Source organism: Sarcophilus harrisii, chromosome 5, assembly GCF_902635505.1.
Source record: "Sarcophilus harrisii chromosome 5, mSarHar1.11, whole genome shotgun sequence".
NCBI lineage: Eukaryota > Metazoa > Chordata > Mammalia > Dasyuromorphia > Dasyuridae > Sarcophilus > Sarcophilus harrisii.
In genome coordinates, this window is record NC_045430.1 from 87,548,167 (window position 1) to 87,575,773 (window position 27,607).

Consider the following 27,607-nt stretch of genomic DNA (forward strand, 5'->3'; position numbering starts at 1 on the left):
TAGTCCCAGGCCTACACCCTTTTCTGGGGGCTGTCAGATAGCTGTGTACTCCTCCCCAAAGCCTCCACAGCTTTCATGAACTTCAGCCTCGACTGTCCCAGGCCCAGTTCTCCCCCGGCCGGGCCTCATCCCGCAGCTCCCCCGCTCCTAGGTATTCTGTCCCCCAGGGCCAGACCTCTTTTTATGAACCGTGAATCCCATCCCCCAGACTCAGGTCTTCCCTCCTCCCATGCAGATGTCCTGCCACCCACACTGAGGGCTCAGGAAAGAAACAGAGAAAACCTGAGAGACAGAGCGAGACTGAAAAATAGTCTGAGAAAGAGACAGCCGCCTGGAGAGATGGGTGTGGGCCCGGGAGCCCCCTCCCACAGAGCGCCTCCTCCTCGCTCGGCCTCCCTCGCCCCGTCCCCTCCCCCTCCTCACCTGCTCTCAGCCCCAGCCCCGCCCCCGCTCCGCCCCGGCCCAGCCACCAGCTCCGCCCCTGGCTCCTCCTCCCCCCCCCCAACCCCGCCAGATCGGCCCCCGGGACGGAGCCGCGCGGAGCCCCGAACGCTTGGGTCCCCAGCATGATCCTCGGTGAGTGGCCTCCGTAGCTCCAGTCTCCGGACCCCTGGGTGTCCCCTCTGGATCTCCGTTCCCCCCAAGCCTGGGCTTCGCGATGACAGCAGTCTCCTGTCAGAGCCTGGCTCCCCCTCCCCCTACATCTGGCTCCACATCTGTGCCCCCCCCCCCCCCAGAGTCCCCTTTTTCCCTGCCGTTCACGACTGGAGGAGATGGGGGTAGGGGAGAACGAGACTCCTATAATGAGTTGCTGCATATTCATGAGACTCATGAATATTCTATGAAGACAGTCAGGGATTGAGGAGGGGGATTGTTTGGGGGCCGGGGATTTGGGGGTTTTGGGGGGGGGACTGCACGGCCACTACCACCTCTCCAACCCACATCCACAGGGGCCTGAGCCAAAGTAGAAGGGGGAAGGAGGAAGCAGGGAGCAAGGATAAATTAAGGGAGATTAGAAAGGGGTGGGGGAGTACAGTTTGAACCTAATGGGGACAGGGCAGAGTGGAGAAAGGAGGAAACTGGGGAGAAAATCGAGTCTGGAAAGACTGTGGGAATAGTAAAGGAAGAGGGACTGGGTTGGGGGGGGGCAGGGGCTAAGAGTAAGGGGACTGGGGCCTGGGTGCTGGGGGGAGGGGAAGGAGCAGGGTGTGGAGGCCTGAGAAGGGGGTCACCAGGACTTGCAGAGTTTTGTGGGGTAGGGCCGTAGAGAAAGGGAGGAGGGGTGGGGAGCTGCCTATCCCAAAGGCCTGGGCGGTTCAGATCCTGTCTCTGCTCCTGTCTCAGCAACCGTCCTGGTCCTACAGGCTGAAACCTGCCCCATTCACTCCCAGTTCCTGGCGCTGGGAACCTGTACTCTCCCCACCCCCCTTCCCTTCCTCCTCCTCCTCCTCCTCTTCTTCCTACAATGCTGCCCAGGGCCGGGGGAAGCCAGGCTTTGAGGGGGAATGGGGAGAGGGAAGGGGGAGGGGATTCTGCCTGGCCTCTGACAGCCCATAGCCAACAACATCCCCATCCCTGGTGACCTACATCGAAAGGAGCCCTGGGGGATGGGGGTGGGGTGGGAGCCCGGCTCAGTCTCCGTCCTCCTCTCGATCTCTGTTTCTGACTTTGTTTCACTCGGTTGCCTTCCTCTAAATTCCCGAAGGTTCCGTTCTGACCTCTGATCTCGCTCTGCGCAGGCTGGTTTCTGATGTCCCCACCCCCCAGGTTTAGGGGAGCCTGCCTCCGTCCCCACCCCAGCCACCTGTAACTCACTCCCTAACCTACCCCCTACCTTGAGGACACCTGGACTCTTTGCTCTAGGCCTAACAGCTGCCCTTCTCTCTAGCTGCAACCTTACTTCTTGCTTTTCCCCTTTGGCTCTTTTTTCCTAATCTCCTCCTTCCCTTCTGGTCTTTCTCTTCCACTAACTCATTCTATTTCTCTTTCCTTCTATTCCTTTTGTTCTGCCCACATCTCTCCCTCGTCTCTCCCCCTCTATCATTTTTCTTTTCCATTTCTCCTTCCCGATCCATCGTCTACCTTTCCTTTTCCATTTCCCTTATGTCTCTCCGTTTCTCACCTTCTTTCTCTTTCCTCCTCTGTGTGGACTCCATTGGTGGAGGAAGGAGGGACTGTTATAGTCAGCAGTCCTGAAATTCCTCATCCTCTTAGGAGTACCTCCTTCCCCAAAGCTTAGGCCTTTGTCCAGAGGCTCAGCATTCCTCAGGCCTCTGTGACCCCACACACCCTTGACCACACTGGGAGCCCAGGGACTCTGTGACAGCAAAATCAAAATGTTGTAAGGTAAAATTGGTGGAGGTGATTCTTTTATGCCCGATAGAGTCCCGGGAAACGTCCTGAGCATAAGAATAATGTTAAAAGCTGGGGCAGGAGTTTGGGTCCAGATTTCCTTAAAGTTCCCTTTCCTCACATCTCCCAGGAAGACACCATAATAACCCCTTACTCTGTGCCAAACATAACAACAGTGGAGGGAAAAAAGGGGGGGAGAGTGTGGTAAGGCTGCCACACCTGCCAGGAAGAAAAGGACTGGAGGGAAACAGAATCAGAGAAAAGAGAGAGAGATACCCCACAGTCTGAGTTATAAATCCTATATTCTAGGCCCTATATTCTGGGTGGGTTTAGTTATGTTGGGACTGAATAGGAGTTTTGATCATAGGGTGGTAGGGATTCTAGGATTGGGTTCCAGTTCTGTTTCTTATTCTAAAGTACAAATTGAGATCTTTGACTGGTCTTTTGTTCTAATGGGTCAAGAAGCCCCTCTGCCCTTCACTGTTTAACTCGATTCTCCCCACTCTCCCATCTCTCCCCCACCATTCAAAAACTCATGGCCATCCCTCCCCCACCCCCATCTCCCTGCCCCCAGGGGATGTGTGTGGAGGGGGAAAGGGAGCTGTTATTACAGATGATGGTTTAAATAGTTGCTCATAATCATCCCCCTATCCCTTTCATCTTTGACTTCAAAGCATTTTCTAGCTCTTAATTTGCCTCCTTCCTGGAAAAGGGAAACTGAGGAAAAAGAGAAGTAGCTCTGAGCCTCAGACAAAGAAAGAATAACCCAAGAATTTACCACTTCCTCCATCTCCCCCTCCCCACACACTCCTTTGTCAGGAATAAGAAAATTTGGGGAAAGAGACCGGGGATAGGAAATGAGTTCAAATTCCCTCAGATTAGCATCCTAGACCTAGGCCTGCACACTTTAACCTCAAATATTACCTAGTCTCTTAGGAGGTAATTGTCCCCTTGGGGGTCTTCCCTTTTTGGGCTCCTAGAGACTAACCCCATCAAACTCACCCCTCTATCTTTTAAAGTCTCTTTCTTTCTTCCAAGTCCAATTCAGACAATATTCCTTTCATGAAATCTTTCTTGAACTGATTCTCTGACTGTACTCCCCTTGCCCTCTCTCCCTCCAAAGTGATTTCTTCTTCCTCAAATTTCTCTTAACACTTTTCACATTTTCTCTTAGTGCAGTTATTAATGTCCATGACTTTCCTCACTATCAATATATAAACACGTTGATACCAATTTTTTTTTTTTTGTATCCCCAGGGCCTGCAGACTGATTATGTATATAGTAGGCTCTGTGTATATTTGTTGAACTGACAAGAAAACTATATTTGCCCAAAGCCTTTGACCTCGATCTCTAGCTTGACCCTTTACCTTGACTGACTTCCGTTCCTACTGAGCCCCTAACTCCAGTGTCCTGATCTCTGTGTTTCCATCTGCTTCTCCCTAGTTGGGCTCCACCCCTACCCTTAAAAGGAACCTCCCAGTTCCTCCTTCTAATCCTTATCTCATCTTGAATCCTGCTCTAACCTGAGCGGTCCCTACCCTCATTCACTCTCTATTCCAATTGTCTCTGGTTCCTAAACTTCTATTTTGTTGCCCACAGGGCTACTAGATTTTCCTCTTTCCCACCCCTCCTCAAACAAGACTGCACAAACCACTTTTTCTCAATTGGAATGAATGGACCTGACCCAGGAGTAGGGGATAATAGAAGATGTTAAGGGATAAGGCCTTAATAACGGGAACCTAGTGATTCCCGAGTTCCTAGCTAAGAGGGGCTGAGGGGTAGGTTTCAAGAAGAACAAACAGGTCCCAGAAAATCAGACTCAGGAGAAAAAAGGATGAGGAAGGCCAAATATATCTTGAAGTTAAAGGGGGAAATGAAGATAAAACAAACTTTAAAAAAAGATAAAAAGTAAAATTAAAATGAATATAAAAATTTTTTAAACTTTTTTTAAAAGGTTGGGGATAAAGAGACATCAAAAAATATTTGAGACCATTAAGATTGTTTTTAAATGCCCTTGTTAGGTTGTGTCTGACTCTTCATGGGACCATTTGGGGTTTTCTTGGCAAAGATAGTGGAATAATTTGCCATTTTCTTCTCCAACTCATTTTACAGATGAGAAAAGTGAGGCAAAAGGGTTAAGTGTCTTGCCCAGAGTCACACAGCTAGTAAGTGTCTGAGACCAGATTTGAACTCAGGAAAATGAGACATTCTGACTTCATCTCCTGCCACCTAGCTGCCTCTTCAAAGAGGGTAGGGCTCTTTCTGCTGGAGGGCAATTACTTTAATGAGCGTCTCTTCTTGCCCTAACCTTGATCCAGTCCCTCCCTTTAGCTGCACAACCCCTTCCTCTCAATCACTGGGACACCTGGATTCCCTGTTTCATTTCCTGCCTCCCCACTTAGATGCCTCTAACCCAATCAAATATAATTCAATTCAACAAACATTATTTAAACTCTTAGGTGAGAGACTATCCTCAAAATCAATCCTGGATTTGCTTCCTCCCTTCTTCCAGAGTCCTCATGAAAAGGAGAAACAGTCCTCTGTTCCCAGGAAAGAGGGTCTCTTATTTACCCTCCCCCAACCAAACCTGGAGGCTCTGGTTGGATAGAGCAGGCTCAAAAGAGAATGTCATGGAGTGGTAGAAAGAATGCTGATTTTAGAGTAATAGGACCTGCTTCTGAATCTCAGCTTTGTCACTAGTGACCTATGTAACCTTGGGCACCCAGCCTCAAAGGGACTCAGTTTCTCAGCAAACTGAGAGACGATCTCACAGGCCCCCTCCAACTCTATTATCTTAAAAGGAGGCATTTCAGAGAATGGGGCCAAGCAAACCTGCCCCACCCCCTCTTTATTTATAATAACTCCGGTTTTTATAGCATGGTGAGCTCAGTTCTTTTCCTCACAACATCCTTGTCCAGAGGGAGCCCAGGCATTATTATTCCCTCTCTTTACAAATGAAGAAACTGGGGCTCACAGAGGTTAAATGACAATTATTAGATAATCCCAGTTTGTATCACAGCCCAAGTCTTATGACTTCAAGTCCAAAAGCTCCTTCTACAATACCTCTCTCTGTCTTTATTCTCCCCCTAAATGCCTAACTGTCCCCCTCTCGTCCTACACAAACACAACACAGCAGGAGTGCAATCTGGTTGAAAAAAGGGGGGGTGGAATTGGATAGGTACCACTCCTCCCCTCCTTCGGAAAGCATTGGGCACTCAAGACTGGCCAGAGAGCTGGAAAGCTCAGGGTTCAAGTTCCCTGCTGGGAGGGAGTGGTGTGGATGTGGGTGCATGTTTGTGGCTTGACCTGAGCTTCCCATCCTAAGGATGCTGGAGAGAGGGAGGGAGAGGGGGAGGAGGGGGAATTACTGATTTCCCCTGTGTCAAGATCTAGGAGTCAGGGTAATGGGCATGGTGGCCAAAAAGCAGCCTCCAGTTTCCATGTGTGTGTTAGAGGGAGGAGTAGAAATGATAGCTCCTAGCCATCTGTGGTGGGCAGAGAGTGGGGAGGGAGGGTGGCTGGGGGCTCTGGGAGAGCTCGGGTTTCTAGCACCATTCCCTGCTGCCACTCTAGGCTAGTTAATGCTGCCCAGGCCTGATATACCAAGGGATAAGGGGGAGGGGGAGAAGGAAGGCATTAGAGCACGAAATAGGGAGAGGAAGTGACCAAAGTACCCCCATGTCCTTCTATTTTGTCTTAACCTCTGTCATTTTCCCTCTGTCTTCTGTCACCATTTTTTTTTAGTCTGTCAATCTCTTTATTCCCATTTCTTTCTTTCAAAAATATTATTTATTTTAAATTTTGAAATTTGAAAATTTGAATTTCAAATTTTGAAAACTTTTGAATTCCAAATTCCCTCCCTTGGATTTCTCCCCTCCTTCCCCTCAACCCCACATCCCCACTGAGCCTTCTTATCCCTTTTTCTTTTCTTTTATTTTTCTCTCTTCAGATCTGAGATAGCCGAGGGCATAGAACCTGAGTGTTCCGATTCCCAGCTGCTAATCTAGAAAACTCTTATATCCCAAGCATCCACTTTTAGCTCCCCAAGCCTGACCCCAGCCTCTAGTAGCCCCCGCTCCTCCTGAACCTCCCAGGTAGAGCACCAGGATTCAAGAATCCTGGCCAAACAGCCTTAGTTCTGAATGGAAGAGATGCCCCAGGACCCTGGGGACAAACTCCCCCCATACCTTGAGCTGTGCCTGAGTCTTCCCCAACCCCCTCTCTCTCTCCTCTGCTTCCCCTAATCCCTGCTCCCCCGCCCTCCCCTCTGCCCCACTTTTCCAGGATCCTGATTGGCTGATTCTCTTGGCCAGGCTTGGGGGGGGGGGGGTTAGGAGGGGAGGATAGGAGAGGGAGGGTGTCAGGGGCAGGACCCAGGAAAAGGGAATTTGTCAGGCCTAGAGCCCTAGGGGGGCTGGGGCCAGTACCTTGGGGCAGTGGGCACCAGTTCCACCAGGTATGAGAAAAAAAGAAAATCCTGGAAGAGGGAGGAAAGGAGAAATTTAAAAAGGACCCAGGCGATCCCTTTCCTCCTTTGAAAGGAAGAGGGGACAGGAGCCAGGCCCGCAATCTCCGATTCTACTTTGGTTCCTGGGAGAAAGCAGGTGGGGGTGGTCGGTGACCTGGCAAATGCCCCGGAGCTCCCTCAGACCAGGCAGCCCAGGTCTGCTGGAAGCCCTGCAGGTCTCCCCAGAGTCGCTGCCTTGGTTGGCCTCAGTTGGGCTCTCCTGTTAGGCTGGGTTGGGGTGGAGGGGTGAGGTCTGGGAGGGTTGGGATTTTCATTTCCTCCTTTGGTTCAGACTTAGGCATTCCCCATTCTGATTGCCCTGGACATGCTTCCTCCTTCAAAAGAGAAGCAGGAGATGCCTGGGTGAGAGAAAACGCCAATGGAACTGGGGAGGTGGGGGGAAGGTGGAGGGGAGGAAGGGGGGGGAGGAAAGAAGCCGAAGAAAGGTTTACAAATGTGCTACTTACACACCCTTCTCTGATTCTGTATGGTTTTAGAGTGATGTTGATTATTAGTTAAGCTTTGTAATGAGGAATGGGGAAAGGAACAAGCCTTTATTAAGCCAGACACTGTGCTAAGTGCTTTATAAATATTATCTCATTTGAACCTCACAACAATCCTGAGAGGTGAGGAGGTGAGTGCTATTATTATCATCCTGTTTTATAGTTGAGAGAACTGAGACAGACAGAGATTAGGTGATTTGCCCAAGATCCTACTACTAGTAAATGTTTAAGACTGAATTTGAACTCAGGTCTTCCTAACTGTGATTGATCCCAGGGATCTCCCCATCCATTGAACCAGTTAGACATTACTTAAGTGCTCTTGTAGACTCCTGAGGGATTCTGTACCTCCATCCTTCAATCCTGAGCCTCCATCTCTCTTTTGGATCAGTAGGCTGAATCAGCCATCTTTCTCCCTAATTAATTCTCTTAATAGAAGTACAAAAAGAGAGAGAGGATATTTCTGCAGTTCCTGCCTAGTCAGATCTCCTCTTCCTTTTCAAGTTGGAAGGATCCCGAGATCACAGAATTTTGAGTTGGAGGGGACTTTAGAGGTTCCCTAGTCCAAGCCTTGATGTTACAAATAGGAAACTGAGGCCTCCAGAGGTAAAAGATGTACAGAGCTAGGATTTAAATTCCACATCATTGGCTTCAAACGTGACCTTTCCCATCCTACATGGAATATTGCATTCAGTTCTGCAGTGTTCTTATAAAGGATATATTGCTAAGTTGGAGTCTATTTAAGGAGCTCAAAATCATATCACAATAAGGCCATTAGGGAAAAGGTGTTAGACTAGTCCTTCCTGGGTCCAGAAGGCAAAATGTGGAGGAATGAGCAGAAGGTGCATCTAATCAGACTTCTACTGCATAGAAGGAAATACTTCCTAACAACTGGAGCTATCCCAAAGTGAGAAGGACTGAGTCACCTCCACCTCCCTCTTCCTGTCCCCATACATCCCGTCCCTCCTCCCTTTCACTGGAGGAAAGGGTCACCTGGGGTAGGACCTTCTTTCATTTCTCTTTTCTTTCCTCTTCTAGGTTTCTCCTTCCTTTTCTTATACCTGATTGGAACTTATGCCCACTGCCCTGAAATACTACCCTCCCTCCCCCCCATCTTAGCGCCCCAAACTTGACAAATTTCCTTTTCCTGGGTCTTGCCCCTGACACCCTCTCTCTCCTGTCCTCCCATCTCTCCCCCTCTCCAAGCCTGGCCAAGAGAATCAGCCAATCAGGTTACTGGAAAAGTGGGGCAGAGGGGAGGGGTTGCCTTGGGATGCAGTGAGTTTCTCATGATGGGAGGTCCTCCAGTAGAGGCTTGGAATGACCATTTGTCAGGATATTGTAACTAGGATTCATGATTTGTGTCGGAGTTGAACTAGATGACCTTGGAGGTTCCTTCCGACTGTGAGAATCCATGACTTTTCTTCCTTTGGGGTGTTAAGGGCTTTAGGATCCTTAGAGAGCAGGAAAAATTCCAGATTCCTGGAAGATAGAGCTAGGATAAGGGACATCTGGGTCCCATGCTTATCAAATAAGAGGATTCTTTCTGTGTCTAAAAAGTGCTTAGAGATCTTGGGGGATGGGAGAGATCTGGAGAAGGGAGAAGTGAAACCAGCCCTGGAGGGAAAGAAAGAGTTGTACCCTCCCTGTTTCTGTCACCATATATAGCATGCTTATAGCTGAAGTCCCATGGAGTGAGTCTGGAGGGGTGGGGGTGGAGGGGTGGATGAACAGGACAGACAAGGTGGCTGCAGTTGGGGAGGGCAGAGCCCACGACTGCCACCACTCAACCTCCCCCCTTCCCCTATAACCTACCTTCTCCTGCTACAGGAAGCCTGAGCCGAGCGGGGCCCCTCCCTCTGCTTCACCCGCCCCCCATCATGCAGCCCCCCCTCGACCTCAAGCAGATGTTGCCCTTCCCAATGGAGCCAGCTCCCACCCTGAGCCTCTTCAGCAACTTCGGCACGGTAAGGATGGCCCTGCACCCTCCCCAGCCCCTAACTCACTCAAACCCTCCCTCCTCCCCACTCTTCCCTTAGTCTCCATCTCTAACCCCCTTCTCTTCAAACTCCACCACTTCCTCTCCCTTTACCTCCCACTCTTCCCTCCCTCAGACCCCACCCCCTTTCAGCAGATTTTAATCCCTGTTTCTACCCCTCGAGCCCTATTCACACTCTCCCTTTAGACTCACACACTTTCTTTTCAATTTCAACTCAGTGCTACTTTTATTAAAGACCTACTTAATAAAGATACAAAAAAAAAATTATGATAGCATTTCTAGCTTGAAGCAATTTACAATTTAGTGAGGAGATGGGATATCCCCACTTAATTCCTCAGACCTTGTTCTCCACTCTCCCCTTCCAGCCCCGCAGATTTTCTTCCTTAACTGTCCTTCTAAGCCTCAGTGTCCTCAGATTGCCTTTCTATATTAAAAATAGTCATTGCTATTTCTCTAGAATTGTAAAGTATACAGAATGCTTTCCTCACAACTCTTGAGAAGAAGGTATCACTGTCACCATTTAACATATGGGAAAACAGACTTAAGGAACGTTAAGCAATTTGCCCATGAGCACAGAGGATTTAGGATTTGAATTCAGTTCTCTGGATCTAAAATCCAGCACTACTGCTATTATTTGATGCTTATGATGTGCCCAGCCCAGAGCTGAGCACTGGAAGAGGTATAAAGAATTATAAGACAGGGGACAAGAAGAAGCATTTACATAAAGTTTTCTATATTCCCTGCTCTGTGCTAAGTACTTGAAAACAAAACAAAACAAAACCCCCAAAACACAAATATTCCATTTGATCCTTTTTACTTGAGATGTAAGAATAGATTTTGCCCTCAAGGAGTTTATAATCTAGTTAAAGGGATACAGTTAACTTAAATGAAACACTAACATGTAATTAAGAGCAAATAGTATCCAATTAAGTTACAGATTTTGTGATACAGGCTCCAAGTCCTGAAAAAGTTCAAAGGAAGGGAAAATCATGAGCAGTCAGAGAAGACTTCCTGGAGGAGGAAGGCTTTCAAAGAATGGATAACTATTGGGTCCAGGAGGTGGTAGAGGACATTCTTATTTGGGTACCATTTGGGTACCTCTAAGGACCCTCCTAATATTAAGGTTCTTAAGCATAATGTTAGTGCCAACCACATTATCAGGGACAGTTTCATAGGAATTATAATTTAAACAGGTGATCAGATTACAAGGTGAGCTTTTGCAATTTTAAGTTGGTGTCTGGTTATGATTTGCACAGGGCGAGTTTTAATTAGCTTGAAACCACCCTAAATCACTTTGGGGACCCCCATACAATCCCAGCTCATGTTTCTCTGGGACTTCACTTTCTGTTCTGTAAAATGAAAGTTGAATTAGATGATCTTAAGGTTCTGGTTCTAGACTCCAAGATTCTGTAGAGTTGAAATGTCCCAAATGGCTGCTGAAATTCCCACCCTCAGAGTGGTCAATGTTTTAAACAAGTGATACTCAACCCTAAGGTACTTTGTAACACAAAATTCAAGACCTTTGGGTTACAGTGTTCTCTTTACATAGCAGGTTCTATAGTCCTATACTGTAAGTGGGCAAAGAGACCTGCATTCCAATCTCTAGGTCACCAATGAGAATTACTTAACTTTTATCTCTGAGCTCTTTTTCTCATCAGCAAAATGAAAGTGAAGCTATTTGTGAGGAAAGCACTTTGTAATCCTTAAAGGATTAGAAATGTGAGTTATATGATGTCTATGCAAGTGGCTAGAGTTCAGGACTGAATTATTAGCTGAGTGACTGGGGCAAGTCACTTAATTAAACACATACACACACACAAATATAACACATACATGTGCGTGTATGTGTATGTGAGCTATTTATTAAATCAGGGAAACATAGGTTCAAATCCCTGACCACTGACATTGGGTGATACTAGACAAGTCATTTAACAGTTATATTCCTCAGGCAATTCGCTCGATCTTATTAAGATCTGCATTTGTGTATTTCTGGAAGGAGTTCCCACGTCTCAATTTCTCTATGTGGTTGAAACCACATAATGCGTATTTTTATATTAAAGTTGAACAAGGCAACTGTAGAAGAACTTTATTTATGTATTTATCTTTGTATGTGTCAGCTAGAGGCAATGCAGATTGACAGGCCTGAAAGTCAGGAAGACCTGTGTTTAAATTATGACTCAACTTACTAGCTATGGGACTTTGAGAGGTCATTTAATATCTGTCTGCCTCAGTTTTCTCAGCTGTAAAATGGGGATAATAATAGCACCAGCCTCCTAGTGTTGTTGCTGTGAAAATCAAATGAGAAAACACTGGTAAAGTACTTAGGCACTTAATACTCACCAATTCCAATAGATATTGCTATGTTTTATTTTATTTTTATATCACCATCTCCTAATATACTGTTTTCTACAGTTGACGCTTCATAAGAGTTAAATTGTTGAGGTAATAAAGAGGAAGATGTCCAAGACGATTGATTATTGGTGTCCATCTTGAATGATGGAAACAATGGAGATGATAGAGAAGTAGGTTTGATTTCAGGGAGGTGCTAAGTTTCAGACACATTTGAGTTTGGGGCATGGAAAGGATGTAGAAATAAAAAAGACCCAGAAGACCATGAGAAGTTCAAGACTGAGGACAGTGCTACAGAGGTCATGTGATATCCTCAATCTGAAATCATAAGATCATGAGACTTTTAGATGGGAGATCATTTAGACCAAATCCCTCATCTTACAGATTAAGAAACTGAGGTCCAAACATGTTAAGTGATTTGTCCAAGGTGACAACAGAGTTAAGATGACTTCCCAAAAAATTCTCATTCATGTATTTTTGTATTTTGTTTTTAAATCTCCTCCATTTCGAAATGCATGTCCCTCTTCTTCCATTCCCAGAGAGCTATCTCTTCCTTATAATAAGAAAAAAATGAAAGAGAAAGAAGAGCAACTCACCAGAACTAACCAAGATGTCTATTAGCTGAGAGTATTGTGACTATAATGTTCCATGCTTGTAGCCCCGCATCTGCGCAAAGAAGGGAGCTGTCTTTCAGACAGCAGATCCTCTACTTTCCCCATTATTTTATAAGTCAGAAGACTATCTATTATCCTGAAACCAGTCACAAGTAGTCTAATGGAGATTTAGAGCTGGGACATCTCTGAGCCTCAGTTTTAAATCTATAAAATGAGAATAAGGAGACAAGCACTTTCTATTCTGTAAAGCTGTTGTGAAAATAAAAAGTTATATAAACCAGAGGCATCAAGTATGTAGCCCATACCATTCCTAAGTGGCCTGAACTGGATTAAAATGTAATTTAGAAATATACAATAAAACATAGATAATACATTCTTAAACTAAGTCAATATGGAGATATTGGTATAATCATATAATTAGTGCCCCCTCATTTCTATTTGACTTTGATACAAGTGGCAAATACTATTAAACCCTAGGGACATATGAACTATTATTGATTTAAACTGCATAAAGGTAATAGTTAATGCCTGAAGCATAAAGAGTCTTTCAGAACAGCCCACTTAACAGAAGATGGACACAGGAAAAAGAGCCAGCTGAGAGGAAACAGAGAAGGGAAAGATGGAGAAGGGGAATGAAGGGGCAACACCAGAAGAGAGGAGGGTCAAAGAAGACAAGGAGAGAGTTTCTGGAAGGAAGATATTGTCAGCAGTATCAGATGCCCTAGAGAAGTGGGGCAGGGGGGAGGTTAGGAAAGATCTGTAGCCTTAACAATAGGGATTTTCTATTCTTCCCTTTCAGCTCCTACTCAGAGAGTAGTCAATTCTGGAGTAGAATACACTACTATTATGTTAGAGAGAGAAGGTATCTTTGGCCCATCCTATCATTTTACAGATCCGGAAACAGACCTACAAAGAGGAAGTGACTTACCAGGTCATTGGCACATAACGAGTCCACGTAGTTTATTATTTATTAAATACCTACTATGTGCCAGAGGCAGCTTGAACAGAGAACAAACTTTGAGACCAGGATCCAAATCCTTCTATTCTTACTAGTCCTGTCATCCTGGGCAAGAGCACTTAAATCTCCTAGCTCTTCAGGCAAATCTTAAGACTGTAACTTGTACAGAGAAGAGGTTGGCCTGGGAGCTCTCTATACCTATAAAATCACAGGTCCAGTCTCTATCCCTATCTATAGACAAAAATACAATAGTTCCTGCCTTCAAGGAGTTTATCTTCACAGATTAAGAAATCGCAGAGCTGGACTTTAAATCTGGTCTCCAAATCCAATTCATTTTCAGCTACAAAGCAGCCTGGAGACCCTTTTAGGAAGTCCATGTGGTGAGGTCACAGCCATCTTCATAACAATACCAAGACATTTTCATTTGGAATCTAATAGGTAGACAGAATCCAAATAAAACCAAGCCTTTTTGAAAAGTCCACAACTGTTTTTTACATAATTTTAATACCCCAAAGTTTGAGAATTGCTCCATTATACCACATCTGCTCATTTTCCCTGAAGGATTTACCCCAGTTCTCTCTGTACACCCCACAAAGGACAGTGTGCTGACTCTCCTCGTCTAACTCCCTGCCCTTCCCAAAGACAAGCTCTCTTCCAACTCCTAGCCTCTGTCTCGCTTTAAAAGGTGATGAAATGAGATCCAAAAATACAGGTTAGGGAGACTCTATGTTCGAGGTATAGGAAGGGGAGGGGAAGATGAGCAGAGTGCAGGACTGGAGATGTGCGTTGGGGGAGAAAAAGAGGTCTTAGGTGATCTGAGGTTATCCTGTGTTGGATCTGTCTTCCCCCCAATACGCCCCCGCCCCGCATCCTGCCACATGTGGCCGCCAGAGGGCAGCGCCTGCTCAGATCCACCAGCTTGGTTGGGGATAAGGGAGCTCTAGCCTCTTCGCTGTCTAAGGTCTTCTGCGGCGTGGTCCCCCGAGTTCTATCCGACTGGGGGAGGGGCTCGGGGAGGGGCCGGGGACCTGGATACCTGAGTTCCGTTTCCATCTTCCTCGCCTACAGATGAAGGATGGTGCGCTCCTTTACTGTGCCTCAGTTGCCTCCAGTGTAACCGGGGAGAGCAAAGGGACCCCCCCAAGGAGAAGCCGCGGCTTGCGTCCCAGTCCCAGAGGGGAGTCAGGGCAGGGCAATGGATGGGGAAGATGATAGTGTTGAGGAATGACAGACAGGGTTCGAGCATGAGAAACAGGGACGTCAGAGAGGAGTGCAGTGCAAGAAGGCTGGACGCCAGAGATCAGACGGAGAAGGGTCATTTACGCGGGGCGCTCAGGGGCTGAGATCTGGGTGGAGAATGAGACCCCGCATCCCCATCTCCTTGTCCCGGGCGTCTGCGGTCCTAGTTCCCGCCCCCGGCCCGGGTCCGCCCTCAGCCCCTCCTCCGGGGCGGGGCTCAGGCCCCGGCCAGTACCGCCTCCCTCTACCCCGGCCGGCCCGGCCGCACAGCCCCAAGCCGCACGGGCAGCGAGCGCCGAGTCCCTGGCCCGGCCCGGCCCCCCTCCGCCCGGGTCCTCCCACCCCGGGCCATGGAGTCGCGGCCCCCGGGGTCCCGCAGGGTAAGCGACCCCGGACCCCCGCCCCCCTCCGCTCCCCTCGGCTCCCGCCGCTGCCGCAGCCCCCGCCTGCCCCTCCCCTGCAAGCTGCCTCTCCCATCCTTTGAACCCCTGGTTCCCCACAGGCCCCCACAGCCCTGCATCGCTCCCCACCCCCACATCAGATCCCCCGATCCCAGAGAAGACCGCCCAAACTGCCCCCTCCACACTGGATTCCCCGCCAGTCCCCCCAAGATCTCTTTTGGAGCACTCCAGGTCTTCAGGCTGCTCCCACCACATCACCAGATTCTCTACCCTTCTGCAGAATCCCATGCCTTCCAGAGCTCACTGCATCTTCCTTTTCTCCCATCCCAGCTTCTCATCCCAAACCTGCCCTCTTTGTGCCGGATACATCTCCCAGGATTCCCTCCTATCCCTCCAAGTCTCCCACCTGCTTCTCCCAGACACCCCTCACCCATCCTCCCCTCTATCAAATCTGGATGTCCCTCTCCTCCAGGCCCCCGATCTCTGGCCTTCTCTCTTCCCTTCCTGTTTTCCTCTTTCCTGGTCTGTTTGTTTTGAATTCTGTGGGGGTTTTGATCTGGAAAAAAAGGGTAAAGAAATCAATAGAGGGGCATCTGGCTTTGTAAGATAAAAAACCAATGGAAGGAAATATAATCAAAGCCCCCCTTCTCAATTTCCCTTTCTGGTTTCTCCCTGCCTCCTTCCCTCCCCCCAACCCCCAACACACATAGCGTCTTTCCTGATTTATTCCTCCCTAGCTTCTCAAGACAATCCACATTGATTTTTAATCTTTGAGGGCATCTGGGGGAATGTATTTTGGAAGCCCCTATGGAGAAGGATCCTGTATTTCAGGAAGGGGCCCAGGTGTGGGGATGGGTTTCGGAATATTTAGAACTAGGAGCTAGATCACTTAAGTCCCCCTGACCTTGGCCTGAACCATTCCTTCTCTGTGGATAGAATTGGGCCCAGGCATTCTAATACCCAGGCTGACATTTATTCCAAGGAAGATACCCAGAAGGGAGTTGTATGACTTGAGTATCATTCAACCTTCCCTCCCCCCCACCCCCAGCCCCAATCTAATATTTACGGAGTTAAACTAGACCTTTCCCAGAACCTGGATGTAGGATAAGAGAGCTTCTGGAAAGAAGGTTCTGTCACCCTGAAGGGGGGAAAGAGAAATAGAGGAGGCCAATTGTGGGTCAAAAAAGGTCGGGGAAGGGTAATTGGGAAGGACGGTGTCAAAATCATTGTCTGTATGGTGGAGCCTTAGCATCTAGGGAAGAAGGCAGGAACTGGGGGGATCATCCTGTCTCCTTTACTCCCTCTCCGTCTCCCTTTTTCACACACACACACACACACACACACACACACACACACACACACACCATTCTCTCTACCCCAGCTCATCCGACTTGGGTTTCTTGGCCCATATTGAGTTTCAGGCTGAGCTGAATCTCAAAGCAGAGGACCTGGGGCCACGGGGCCAGAATACCCCCCAACAGGGGAAGGGAAGCGTTTAGGGTCTCAGGGTAAGATGGTTTTGGTTCTGGAGGCCTAGGTCTGGCAAGGAAGTCTGTGTCAGTTCTATTCTCTCTCTCTCTCTCTCTCTCTCTCTCTCTCTCTCTCTCTCTCTCTCCTTCTGCCTCTTTTCTCTCTCTCTCTCTCACATACACACACATAATCACACACACACACACACACTCACTTATATGAATGCCAAATACACATTATACACATACGCAGATAAACACATATGTCGATTATACAACACAGCCGTTCACCCTTGTCTACAGTCCTGTACACACAGAGATAGATGTAGATAAGCAGCTGACGTATAAAGAGCACATGATACTCATTCACGTCCCACCCATACACAAAGACTCATCACAGCATGCTTAGTACATACTCACACACACCCCCTTCTATTGGTTGGCTTTTCCATGGATGTGGGCTTGGTCTTTCAGGGGGGTAAGGAAGGTAGATATTGACATCTGTCATTCAAACTTTTTTTGAATTAAGGCAAGATTATTAGCAATAATATTATCAAAACTTGGGGAAAGGCAGTGAATGGTGGTCACTGTCAGTGATCTTTCTCTCTAGAGATCTCAAAGCCCCTGTCCTAGCCATAAATTTCTTCCTTCCTTTTCTGGCACAATTACTGAAGATGGGTGGGTGGGAGCTTCTCTGATCATCTCCCAGTTTCACTTTTCAATTCCAGAGTCTCTCTGGAAAGAGTGAAATCAGAGCAAGGGGAGTTCAGCCATGGAGCTGAGGATCTTGGAACCCCCAGCTACCCGCCCTCACTTGACCCCTCCATCTGGATGATTATGCTTCAACCCCAGCTTGGCCCCATTCCTATGGGTGGTCCCTGTCACCACCCATTCCTCTCCATCTCCAGCTGCATTCCAGACCTGCCACTCCCAGGCCCCCTAAGAATAGAGGGGCTAGAAACAGAGGCAGTGAGGAAAAGCTATTGTCTAGAGCCAGGGGTCCCCTGGCTCCATCCTCTGGCCTCTCCTGGCCCCCTGTGGCAGAAGTCTTCACAGGAACTCCCATCTCCTCCCCTCCCCATGTGGCCTCTTGGCAGGCTGCTGAAGAGACATCTGCTGGCCCATCTTTCCCAGGCTAGGGAGAGATGCTTTTCAGATCCTGACCAGCACTGTAGTCCTGGCCCTGGGGGCTGTGCTGCTCGGGGAGATGGCTTCAGAGATCCCTAACTTTCTTCTTCTAGCCAGAGGGAGCTTTGAGGAGGGGCTGGGCTCCTGGCTGGCCCCATCACCCCGGTTCCTTTGCTGAATTCCAGCCACAGCCACATTTTAGGAGTTACTCTGGTCACCAAGTGTATTGTAGAAACTAGCAAGTCCCAGACAAGCTTGTTAGGAATTTATTTTGCCACTCCGTTACATGTATCCAAGACCCACAAGGTATTCCTTGTCCACAGCAGAACTCTTCTAACTTGGGTTCAGCGAGAAGTTTACTCACCATGTCTGAGGGCAGAAAAGATGGAAGAAGGGATTGGAATGACAGGGTTGGGTATGTTGGGGTTGTGAATATAGGGCTGAAAATAGGAGAGTACACTGAAATCCAGGTCAGATATAGTTGGGGGGCTGAGAAGGCAACCGTGGAATTGTAGTATGTAGATGCCGAAGGAAGAGAGCCCTTTTTGGCCTTTGGAGACTGGCGCACTATGCTAGGGTTCATGACTCATCCCCTGACTCTGTCCTCAGATGGATCCCGTGCAGAAGGCTGTGCTGTCCCACACCTTTGGGGGACCTCTACTCAAGACCAAGCGGCCAATCATTTCCTGTAACGTCTGTCAGATCCGATTTAATTCCCAGGTGAGGGGCCCAAACCAGCTAAAGGGAGAAAGATAGACAAGAGCTGAGGGGACGTCAACAGGAGCGAGGAGGGGTCTGGAAGAACATTGGGGGAATCTTGGGATGAGAGAAGCGGGAGCTGGGGGGACCCTGGAGGAGACTGGGAGGACACTGAAGAGAGAGAACTGGGGTTGCTTTACTTTGGACAATACACTCTTGATACACAAATGACTAGGTCAATTAACTTGTACTGTTTCTTGGTCCTGGAGAGCTGGTAGGCAAACTTCCTCTTGGGCCCCCTTCAGGCAAACTGGCTTTTCCAAAGATCACCCCTCAGTTCCCTCTAACTATAGAGGAAATCTTCGAGGAAAGCTGAGAGATCTTTCTTGACCTGGGGAATTTCCAGAATAGGAGAGATAAGTTTGAAAAAAGGAAGAATCATACAGTTTAAAGGCAGGAGAATGGCTAGAATGACCCTTCAGGAAGTGTCTGGGTCTTCTTTTCTAATAACAAGAAGAATCTGTGACTTATGATGGACTTTTCCCGATATAAATTCCTTTTCTCTCCTCCATCTATTCCCTCTCCCCACCACCCTTTCAAACTTACTAACACACATATATAGACACATAAACACACACATACACACAATATGCATATATGCCACTTGCCCCAGGGGCTCAGAGCTACCCACAACCTAGTGAATGATCTTTCCTGATAATCTCCTTTCTAAGTTTCTTCTGTGTGCGACAGGAAAAAGAATTTTTGTGGCATCTTAATGCTTTGAGATCTTTTAGAGGGAAAGCAGCAAAATTCACTCTGCTGAACCTCTGAACAGTGGAAATTAGGAAAGAATGTTTAGTTTCTGTCTTTCTTCTCTTCTTCCTTCTTCATGCTGCTTGGCTCTGACTTCTTACTACCCCTCTAGACCAAGCCTGCTGAGCCTGCCCTCTCCTCCCCACCCCTTACATTCCTCCCTCTATCCCAGGGACCTTGTGGCTCCTGGGATCTTGTTCACCCAGCAGAATATTACTGTATTGGGGGAGGGGAGGGAGACAGAGGGAATAGTAGAGAAAGTTCAGGTGTGAGGAGCTGACTCACTTGGAACCAGGTATAGGACCCAGGTATGCAATTCCCCTGAACATCTTGCCCTGGTCACCAGTGGTTTGTAGAGATCTAAGTGGTAGGGAAACAGCTCCCCTTTCCCCCCATTGCCTTCTCCACCTCATCCTCACCCTCCCACCTCCCACTGTGGGTTCTGTTTTGACAGCTGTCTCTGCTTCTGTCCCTGTCTTTTCTGCTGGAACTAGAAAGCTGATCCAGAGGGCCTGTGGCCAGGGTCCTCCAGGGTCTCTGCCATGGAGACCTCTGGGGAAACAAAACCTAGGACAGTCAGGACAAGGACCCAGGCATATATATATCCCAGACCCAATCCTTGAACCTTATCCTGAAACAGGGACACTGAAAAAGGGCTAGGCAGGAGAGGTGAGGATATTGGGGAGTTGGGGAGGGTAGCAGCCAGGGGGATATGCAGGCCCTTTCCAAGAATGGATTACATTCTGCTCTGGAGAAGGCATGTAGCCCCTTCCCCCTTCTCCTAAGGGCTCGGGAGGGATAGTAGTCTGAGGCATACCAGAGTATGGAGATGGGGTAGGAGAAGGTGGGACTAAGGTGTTACTGACTCCTTAACTAGGGGTCCCTCAATGAGGTGTGTGTAGATAGATATATGGATATATATTTGTGAATGTGTATGTATATATGTGTGTATATATTTGTGTGCACACATGTGATTGCATGCATGTATATGTGTATATGCATAAATATGCATATATGTGTGTATATATAGTTAATATAATTGATTTCCTTTGTAATTCCATGGATTTTACTTTGTACATTTTAAAATGTGATCCCAAGAAAGGGTCCAAAGACTTGGACACACCAAAAAGGTTAAGAACTCCTGTTCTAGAGCCCGAGAACACGAATCTCTGGGAACAGGAAATATTTCTGCTTCTTTAACATCAACGAAACACCCCCAAAATAATTGGAATAATTTGTTATTATTTATAAATACAAGTGATCAAAATGTTTCCCGTGATTCTCTCTTCTGCCCCACGCAGTCCCCCAGCAGTGAGACCTCTGGGGGAGAGTGTGTGTGCAGAGAGGGATGTAGAGGGAGGAGGAGACCGAGGCTCCGAGGGAAAGCACGATTGTCAGCCCCTTTTCTGACTCTCCTCTTCTTCAGAGCCAGGCAGAGGCGCACTACAAGGGCAATCGGCATGCTCGCCGTGTCAAAGGCATCGAGGCCGCCAAGACCCGGGGCAAAGAGCCCGTCATCAAGGAGCCTGGAGAGCCAGCACCATCAAGCAACAGCCCTCCCAGCGAGGATGGGGGGGCCCTCCGACCAGGTGTGTCTGTCAATCCCATGATACACAAATGCACATATATTGCATACAAATACACATAATACACTTATATACATAGTGCATCTCTACAGATATGTTTCTCTGCGTCTTTCTGTCTCCTACTAGCTTCTATATCTCAAATACAAGAAGGAAGAGACATATTAGATCTGGAAAAAAAATCTGGGTATTTCAGTGGCCTCCAAGCTCAATATAAGACGGTAATTTGGTGGGCAAAAAGCTAATCCCTTATGTTCAGAGAGGTTTCTCTTCCAGGAAAAGGGGAGGTGATAGTGCTCTGTTCTCATCAGAGTGGTAACGGAGGTTAGAATAGAAGCTGATAAGCTCAAGACCATCCAGAGAAAAACAAGGATGATGAAGAGTCTTGTGTTTAAGCCATTTGAGGATCACTTGAAGGAACTAGTGATATTTAACCTGGAAAACATTGTCTTCAAATACTTGAAAAGATGTCAAGAGGGAGAGGGAGTAAGCTTGTTCTGTTTGGCCCTAGAAGACAGAACTAGGAGCCATAGTTGGAAGTTACAAAGAGGCAAATTTATGCGTAATAGTGAAGGAATTTCCTAATAGAGCTGTCTAGTAGTATAAAGGGTTTTCTTGGGAAGTAATGGTTTTCTCCTAATTGGAGAGCTACAAGAAAACATGCTTGGTTCTTTTTGCCTCTGTTTCTTTGCATTCTCTTGTATTCCCCACTTTCCCCCATCCCTTCTCTCTTTCTGTCACACCCTTTCCCCCCTTCTCTGTTTTTTCTCTCCCTCTCTTGCTTCTCTTTGTTTCTCCTTTTCTTTTCTTCCCCCTTTCTCTTTGCTCCCTTATCTATGTTTTCTGCCCCTACTATCTCTCTTTTCCCACTTTCTCACTTTCCTACTCCTCTTTCTCCCTCTCCTTCCTCCCTCTTTCTTCCCTTTTTCTTTCTTTTCAAATAATACACATTTTGAGATAGGAAATGTATGTATATATGTATGATATATTATATATATATGTATGTACAATGGTGTGCAAATTGGGATGAATTAGAATAATAAAATTTATTGGTTTATACATTTAATTTAGCAACTTTTTACATCTTTAAAAATCTTTTAATATGCATTATAACCTTCCTTTGCCATAATCACTAGTTTTACATGATTCTTCAATGAGTGTATAAGATTTTGACACATATTCTTTAATTCTTTATTGCAAAATTACATTTTAATCATATTGAATATTAAGTTTACCTTAAGAGAAACAATCCATTTCCCTAGATTGAGCCTTAATTATAGGCCATGGGTTTTCAGTGGAATTTCTGTTTCAGGTGATTTCCTAGGCCACAGAGGCACATTATCTCCATCTCTAGGATTAATTTCTTATCTTTTCAGGATGTGTCATAATACAAAGTTGTGCAAAGATATTCATCTACATTTTAAAATTTATATAATTCTAGAACAATTCTACTTCTCAAGTACATTGGTATATTTAACAAAGAGTTAGTCATTCCCCCAATGGGGACAAGACTTTCAGGGTCTCTAGAAATAATAAACAAACAAAAATAACAATACAAAACATTTTTGGTGGATATTTTACAATCTGATGAAGAAGCCTAGTCATGCAGGCTCACTTGAATTGAATTCAGTGAATTCATCCGTGAATGAAAAAGTAATTTTCATCAGTAAAAATCACATTTTTCCCAAATTGTCAGTTCCCAATCTTTGTATTCTCTTGCCCATGACGAACATTTTTTTCTTCATAGTAATGGTTAGTGGGTTTTTTTTTTTTTTAACTTGTCTTCTCATTTTTTTTCCAAGTTCAAGAAGCCATCAGTGCACTATAGAAGAAATCAATAACAGTCCATCCAGCTACCAGGTCTCTCTGAAGGTCTTTGCTTGTTTTTTGAGAAATAATTAGGCTGTTTCACTGCAATGGTTTTTCCATTTCTTGGTGCTGTTTTTTTTTTTTTTTTATTGTTGATCTCACCTCCCTTTGTGCTTCAGTGCAACTGATCTTGTTTCATTCTGGGCTTGAATACACCTTGGAATGCTTGGCTTCCCCACACCAACAGCTTGCTGTAATATCTCTAACAGTCACTGAAGTGTGCTCATTAAGAGTGACACTTTTGCATGTTTCCTTAGAGTGATATCCACTCTTAAAAACCATAGATTTAAAAATGCAACAAAAGATAGCAACAAACATGTATATAGAATATGAAATCTAGCATTCAGCTTTCAGAATTAACTAAAGGTGGGGGAACCAGCCCAGTTTGGTTTCATATGGTCAAGGTTAGGTATCCTGAGACAGTCTAGAACCAGTAAAAGAATACAAAAGAGATCAGTTCTGTCACAGAATGAAAATATCAAAATCATTGCTTGTCCTGGGTAATTTGCACACCATTGCACATATAATGAGTGATTTATCCTCTCTACATTTTTGTTTCACTCTCTCTCCATTCCTAGCTCTTCTCACCTAGGTAAGCCCATGAGCCAAGCCCAGAGACCCCAGTGATCTAGACTTTCCATCCTGTCACCCCCTAGCCCCACCACACCCCATTCTAGCTTTTCCTAGCACAGAGTCCCTTCTGTCTTCCCTGAAGCCCAGCCCAATGACTCAGAGGAAAAGGAGGAAGAATTGGCAATGTTTTGACCTGGCTCCCCTCCCCAAGAAGAGAGGCCCCTTCACAGGAGAGGGGAAGTACAGGAATTCTGAGCCATCTTTCCTCTGGACCCCACTCTTCTCTCCGGGAACAGTGGGGAGAAAAAGGAAACTAGATTGGAAGTCAAGAGACCTGGATTCTGGATCTGGCTCTTCTCTTAACTAGCTGTGTGATCTTGGACAAGTCATTTGTCTGTGAACCTCACTTCCTCATCTGTTAAAACAAAGAGGTTGGACTAGAAGTCCCTTCTGACTTAAACCGTATGATCCTATAATCTCGAAGGTCTTTCTCAGTTCTGCCCGCCAGCGGCCATTCCAAATCCAATTCAGAGCCAGGAATCAGAGAGAGAAGAATGGGTCAGGGGAAGGAGGCTCATGGACTGGGCATCCTCACCACCATTATCCTGCCGCCACGGCAACAAATGTCAGTCATGATCTGATCCCTGTACCTCCTCCCCCTCCTTGACTCAATATCCCCCATCTAGGGGTGCAGAAGGGATCCAGGCTTGCAGCTTAGACAAAGAGAAAGCAAAGGAGGGGAACAGACAGAAGGCCAGCACTAAAACCTCATGACCTTGAACTTCACCTTACCTCTCTCAGCCTCAGTTCTCTCATCTGTTAAAAAAAAAAAAAAAAGTGGGATGGGAGGACATAGAGAGGGAGATCGGTGCCTTCTTTGTATTTCTCTCAGTACTGTGGGGAAGATCAAACGAGGTCATGGAAATAAGCTTTGAAAACTGTAAAGTTTGATCCGAATGTCAGCTATAATTATTGTTATTAGATGAGACAACAACACAGAGAGAAGGGAAGACACAATAGGACGGATGGACAGACTCTTGCCATGGATGGCTCTTTAAAGTATTGGCTCCCTTCTTCATTCAGCCGCCCTCACCCCTACTCCCGGCCTCCCTCTGACCCGGAAACTGGATCATCTGCAGGAGCTGGAGTTTCCCCTGTTGAGAGTTGAGAGGCTGGAGCCCAGACCCAGGACTAGACCCTGTGCATCTTTAATGGAGCCATGAATTATAGAGCAGCTCAGCCAGGGTCCCTGTTCCTTCACTCTCTCTATCTTTGTCTATCATGTCTCTGTCTCTAACTATCTCTGATCCCATCTCTATCTCCTTGATCCTTTTCTCGGTGCTCCTCGGTGCATCCCGCTTCCCTTCCCCCCTTCCCCTCCTCCTCCTCCCCCTCCCCCCTCCTAGCTGTCCTTTGTGGGGGTGGGGCAGGGCCCTAGGGATCAACCAGGCCTGGAGCTGAGTGAGGCCAGGCCGGGCGGGTCCCGGATCAGCCGTGCTTCTCCAGCCTGGCCAGGCAGCCTGCCAGGATTCTGCTAAGCAGGGAGGGATGTGCTCATTCCCTGTAGGGGAGAACAGTGGAGGGGAGAGGGGAACCACTTGGCCATTACCAATTAGGAGGCCAGAAACTTTGAAATGCAGGCTAGGTGCTTCCCCGGGGAAGCTGGGAGCTTCAGCCCGGAGGTGGGAGGGCTGGCTTCTTTTGCCTGAAGAAATTCCGGGTAAACTCAACTTTTCCCTGGTGTCAGAGGCTTTTTGTTCAGAGGCAAACCATTTGTGACCCCTGTGTTCTTTTCCCATCCTTCCAGTTGTGGTGGAAAACGGGCTGAGCCTGGCCCCCCGGTCACCGGAGAAGCAGCCTGGTGTCCCCTCCCCACCCAATGTCCCAGAAACTGGACGGGCTGGAACCAAGGGCGACGGGAGGACTCCAGCCCCAGCCGCACTTCCAGGGGGCAGCAAGGAGGAGGAAGAAAAGGCCAAAAGGCTATTATATTGTGCTCTGTGCAAGGTGGCTGTGAACTCCCTGTCCCAGCTTGAGGCACATAACAAAGGTAATGAGTCCCCATGAACCCTTTGACCTGACCTCAGCTGACCCTGGTCCAGGACCCTCCTCCCAGCTTAGGATACTTGGTTATCACATCTGCCCAGACTTATCCATGGCTTTCCTGTATTATCCTCTCCTCGCTTCTCTTATGATCTTGAAATGTCTCGTGGTCTCATGCTTAACCCTCAACCATCTCTCTGGCCGTCAGAATTTCCTCTAGTAGATCAGTTAGTTAATAAACAATTTATTAAGCACCCAGGATGTGCTCCCCCACCCTAGTGCAAGTCTCAAAATTGAGGGATTTAAGGAGTTGGAGCCTCGAAGGAGGGGCAGAGGTGTTGATTAGGAACCTGTATGCCCGGTTCTCCTTGGAACTTTAAGGGTATAGGAGGAAATCAGGGGGCCTCCAGGTAACCTCCAGTATCCTTTCTTCACTCTTCAATCCTCAACTTCAAATTTCAGGTACCAAGCACAAGACAATCCTGGAGGCACGCAGTGGGCTGGGCCCCATCAAAGCGTACCCCAGGCTGGGGCCCCCCACTCCTGGGGAACCTGAGGCCCCTTCCCAGGACCGGACCTTCCACTGTGAAATCTGCAATGTTAAGGTCAATTCTGAGATCCAATTAAAACAGGTAAGTTAGACTTCCTCATGTCTGGGGTCTATTTCCTGGGGCTCCTTAAGAAGGACTACACCTTGAAAGCTCTACCAAAGGAGAGTTTGACTGGCCTAGGGTTCCATCCTCAGGGCCAGCACCTTTTCTCCTTAGACAGTAATGAGTGGGCGCCTCCGTTGTTTCCTCATCCTAGCATTGTGAGCCAAAGCCTCCTCCTTCATTCTCAACACACCCCTATTTCTTCTTGAATTTCTGACCCACGCCCTGTAACACCCACTTCATCTTTCTTTTAGCACATCTCCAGCCGGAGGCACAGGGACGGCATGGCTGGCAAACCTAACCCCCTGCTGAGCCGCCACAAGAAGCCACGGGGCGTTGGGGAATTGGCGGTATGTCTGGGTGTCTATCCGGGGCCAGAGGATGTGGAGTGATGGGAGGGGTGGGGGGAAGAGGTCCCCGAGAGGAGGAGCAGAGAGGCCTGAGGAAGAAGAGGATAGGGAATTCTGGGGACAGATAGGAGATTGGGGGGAGGGTGCCAAGGCTCTGGGTAACCTTTGCCTCTCTTTCACGCAGGGCACGCTGACTTTCTCAAAGGAGCTGCCTAAGTCCTTGGCCGGCGGTCTTCTCCCCAGCCCTCTGGCGGTGGCTGCAGTGATGGCGGCAGCGGCTGGCTCTCCGCTGTCCCTGCGCCCAGCCCCTGCTGCCCCGCTCCTCCAGGGCCCCCCCCTCACCCACCCCCTGCTCCACCCAGCTCCCGGGCCCATCCGAACTGCGCACGGACCCATCCTCTTCTCTCCCTACTGACCCCAACCCTGAACCCCCAGCCTCCCCCCATTCCTATTGGGACCCAGGCTCTGGGCCCCCCCAAGCCCGCCCCCCTCCTGGCTTTTCCTGGGAAGGAGTCTCTCTTTCCTCCCCCAGACCACCCCAAGGTACGGGGTTCCAGGAATGGGAAGGGGGAAGCGGGGGAGGGGGGCTTCAGAAGGGGGGGCACCCCAGATCTCAGGGAACCCCACCCCTGCCCCTCCCTCTCCCTCATAAAGGGGGGGCATCTCATCCCTAGCCCTTTTGGAGATTACCCCTCTCCCAAAAGCCATGTCCATCCAGACCCTACCCCCAAACCTAGCACAAAAACGGGGTTCACAAGCCATGTCCAGGGTCCGGGTCCGGGGTGAGGGTCAGGAACGGATTTTCTTGGCAATAATCGGACTCTGGGACTCCGGATCCCATACTCCCAAACTGAAGCGCTTCCGTGAACATCCCCATGGAGGGGGGCAGGAGGGATCCGGGGTCCCTCATAAGCACTTTGGCATTTTGGCCTGCAGCCTCACTGTGTCCACCTGGCCCATCCTTCACCCTACCCCAACCCTGTTCCAACCTGTACTGGGGGCAGTATTTATGGGGGGGGTTACACCCCCACCCTCCCCCCTTACACAAACACCCAATCCCTAGCCTGTACTCTCTCCTCCAGCCCGGGTTTCCACTGTCTTCTCACCAGCACCCATGGTCCATGGGGGTACTGAGGGGGGCAGGGGGTGTCCGTCCAATCCGAATCCACCCCGGCCCTGCCTTCCGCAAAACTGTGAGCGAGCAAAAAGCAATAGAAGCCCCTTCCCCCTGCTCCCTGCCGAAGGACTCGCACCCAGACCTGTAACCCTGCTCCCTGACCCCTAGCCCAGTTACCTCACTCCCCTCCCCACCAGCCCCCTCAACTGCACAACTTGGGCGGGGGCGGGGCCTCTGTGTTTCTCTGTCCTCGGTGTTGTCGAATTCCTGCAGTCCTGGGGAGGCGGCCCCCCTTCTGCACCACCACCATCACCTGTTTCTGCTTGATGATGTAGCATCTTCCGCCTCCCAACAATAAAGTCCAGATTCGTTTTGCCCTTCGCTCCCCAAA

General features: G+C 48.1%; 1 protein-coding gene across 4 annotated transcripts; it reads left to right on the forward strand.

The window, feature by feature from the left end:
• The first annotated feature begins 511 nt into the window (after window positions 1–511).
• On the forward strand, window positions 512–27,607 carry ZNF385A (zinc finger protein 385A). 4 transcript variants are annotated; one of them, XM_031937722.1, is made up of 9 exons: window positions 512–576; window positions 7,152–7,222; window positions 9,190–9,326; window positions 18,126–18,236; window positions 20,455–20,617; window positions 24,861–25,103; window positions 25,559–25,728; window positions 26,004–26,099; window positions 26,284–27,607. In XM_031937722.1, the coding sequence occupies exons 3-9, from the start codon at window positions 9,240–9,242 to the stop codon at window positions 26,512–26,514; spliced, it is 1,101 nt and encodes a 366-aa protein (XP_031793582.1). In that variant the 5' UTR covers window positions 512–576; window positions 7,152–7,222; window positions 9,190–9,239; the 3' UTR covers window positions 26,515–27,607. The 4 variants fall into 4 exon arrangements, with proteins under 4 accessions (XP_031793582.1, XP_031793581.1, XP_031793585.1 ...); XM_031937721.1 differs by lacking the exon at window positions 7,152–7,222; XM_031937723.1 differs by lacking the exons at window positions 512–576; window positions 7,152–7,222 and adding an exon at window positions 8,605–8,763.